The sequence below is a fragment of the Micropterus salmoides genome, unplaced genomic scaffold (assembly GCF_014851395.1).
Source record: "Micropterus salmoides isolate LMB-PRFRI ecotype aquatic unplaced genomic scaffold, ASM1485139v1 Ms_hic_scaffold_2, whole genome shotgun sequence".
In the NCBI taxonomy this organism is placed as follows: Eukaryota; Metazoa; Chordata; class Actinopteri; order Centrarchiformes; family Centrarchidae; genus Micropterus; species Micropterus salmoides.
The window spans coordinates 7,596,585-7,599,036 of NW_024041150.1; the positions used below are offsets into that span (position 1 = coordinate 7,596,585).

General features: G+C 44.0%; 1 protein-coding gene across 1 annotated transcript; it reads left to right on the forward strand.

Moving 5' to 3' along the window:
* The first annotated feature begins 263 nt into the window (after nucleotides 1-263).
* LOC119911306 (G-protein coupled receptor 4-like) lies at nucleotides 264-1,910 on the forward strand. The gene is made up of 3 exons (XM_038730138.1): nucleotides 264-425; nucleotides 1,127-1,308; nucleotides 1,418-1,910. Exons 1-3 carry the CDS (start codon nucleotides 264-266, stop codon nucleotides 1,908-1,910), a joined length of 837 nt encoding a protein of 278 aa, XP_038586066.1.
* The last annotated feature ends 542 nt before the right edge of the window (nucleotides 1,911-2,452 follow it).

Consider the following 2,452-nt stretch of genomic DNA (forward strand, 5'->3'; position numbering starts at 1 on the left):
CACATCAGCACATACAGATATTTGTTCTTCTTTTTTTATTTCATTAAATAAAAGTTAAACGTTAACAAATGTTGAGGAATGATGATAGAAAGTGAAAGACAGCAGTTTGTGATTTGATATGATTGTGGGTAAATTATAGGTACACTGTGTTTGTGTGAACTTCACCTCACAGCTTTAGTGATGTCACTGAACAATGTTAGGTAGATATTAAAAACCTGCTCCCTTTAATAACCTGATCTCTCAAACAGGTTTCACTCTGAAGAATGGAAGATTTCAACATTAACAGCAGCTCACAGAACCAAAGCTACGATTACAGCAACACCACCTCCAAATACCACATTGACCCTGTAGAAGTGGTGACATGCATAATTATTGCTGTCGGCCTTCCTCTGACCATGGTGGCCATCTATTCTCTTTATTCTATGGTATGTACATTCTGACATTCTGAGAGTTATGGGTCCAAGGCCGAATGGGGAGGGAACCCGCGAATGCAAGGCATTGCGGTTCCCAGTACCAGCGGAGCTGGGAACCCTATTGTAATCGCTCAGATTTTTATTACTTTCATTCTTCCGTGAATTTTTGCCTAATTCCACTACTGCAGCCCAGACGGTAAGGGCTAGGGACGCGAAACTCACAGGGTAGGTTCAGGCCCATGAGACTACGGTATGCGAAAAAATTCGCCGACTTCAACCACTAGGGGGCGCTACAAGCAAGGTCCAAAGTTTGGCACATTCAAATCGCTTTAACTCCCGCATAGAGTGGCGGATATCAAAAACCTTATATCCACGCGTTCGGGGGATCGAGCTGAATCTCGTGGTAAATGCCACGCCCATTTCTGACTAGACTTTTTGACTACATGGCGAAAACTGAAAACCCTATTTTAATTAATTAACGCTTCATATCTGTGGCTGAAAAACTGCTGCAGAAGCTGCAGGAAATCTGGCCTTTAGTCTTGTTCCTGCACTGATTGGCCAGTGGGTCATATCTGAGATTTCTGTTGGATGAAAAAGTCAGAAATGGCTCTGACTGCAGCTGCTGGGCAGAGCAAGATGACAGATTTGGGAGGAGGTGGACTTCACAACATGTTTCCAACTGCTTGTTGACTTTTACCAATGTTTTCCTGCAGGTGAGAAGAGATCAAGTTGCTCCCATCTACGTCATCAACCTCCTCATTACTGACTTGATTCAGTTCTGCTACATGATCGTTGAGGTGGCACCACCTGAGAATCCAAAGATTATATTCCGAAACATCTACCTCTCTGCTCTGATGGCCAGTATTTGCTTCATGGTCTGCATCTCCCTGGAAAGGTATCTATCTGTCTATCCAGTATGTGTGGAGCTCCTTCTGTGTCTGAACATTATATTAGTTTATAACTCTGAAGCTCCTCAAAGACTTTGTGTCCATCTTGTATTACAGGTATTTGGTCATCGCCCACCCACTGTGGTACCGCTTCAGACGAACCATCAAGACCTCTGTGGTGGTCTGTGTCCTGGTCTGGGTCCTTTCTCCTGTCTGTGTTGTCTGTTTCTATTTCACTGATGTCAGATACATACTCTTCATCATCATCCTCCTCCTTCCCTTCCCTCTGTTAATATTCTCCCTGGTTGGGACCCTCAAAGCCCTGTCTGCTTCCATCTCGGTCCCCTCTGATGAAAAACGACGAATTGTGGGAATTTTGGTTCTGGTGCTGCTTATTTACACTCTGCTGTTCCTGCCCAGCATCATTTTGTTGCTGGAAGAACACTATGACCTGACCCTTGACCTCCTGTCTACCATCTTCCTCAGTCTGAGTCCTCTTGCAGACTCAGTCCTGTATGTCTTCATGAGGAAAGGGTTCATAGACAAGCTTTTGGCCTCTGTGTGTTGCTGCAGAATGGACAGCAATGATATCAGCAGTCCATCAGTATGAATGATGACAACATTTCCCCAGTCAGCTTCATGTAGGCAGAGAAAGAGGGAGAGAGAGAAAGGGGAGGAAACAGGAGGAGAAATGGAGGCCAATAGAAAGGATAGAGACGAGACAGATCCTGTCATCTACTGAGACCATTTCCAATAAGACACCTAACTGTAGAGAGCAGGAAGCACTGTTTGGACTCTGCTGTGGGAGAAGTGGCTGCTGGGAAATGTTTTGGTCAACTTGCTCTGGTTCACTGTGATGGCTTCAACACATGGAAATATAATGTGTTTTATTAGTTTGGAGCTGGAAGTTGATGTCTGTCATTATTCTCCTTTAATCCCAGAAGCAAAGCAGATATTATTTTAGATGAACTGAGCTTTATTGGTTTATTATCACTGAACATAAATACACTGAAAAATACTTTTGTGATTACCTGAGGTCACGTTTCCTGATCTGAGCTACAAACTGGTCCCAGGCGTCCATGTTCCTCTTGGTGAGCCATGTTGCCAGTTTAACTTGCCCTCATAAGTTTTCAAAATAAGAGCCTTCGCTTC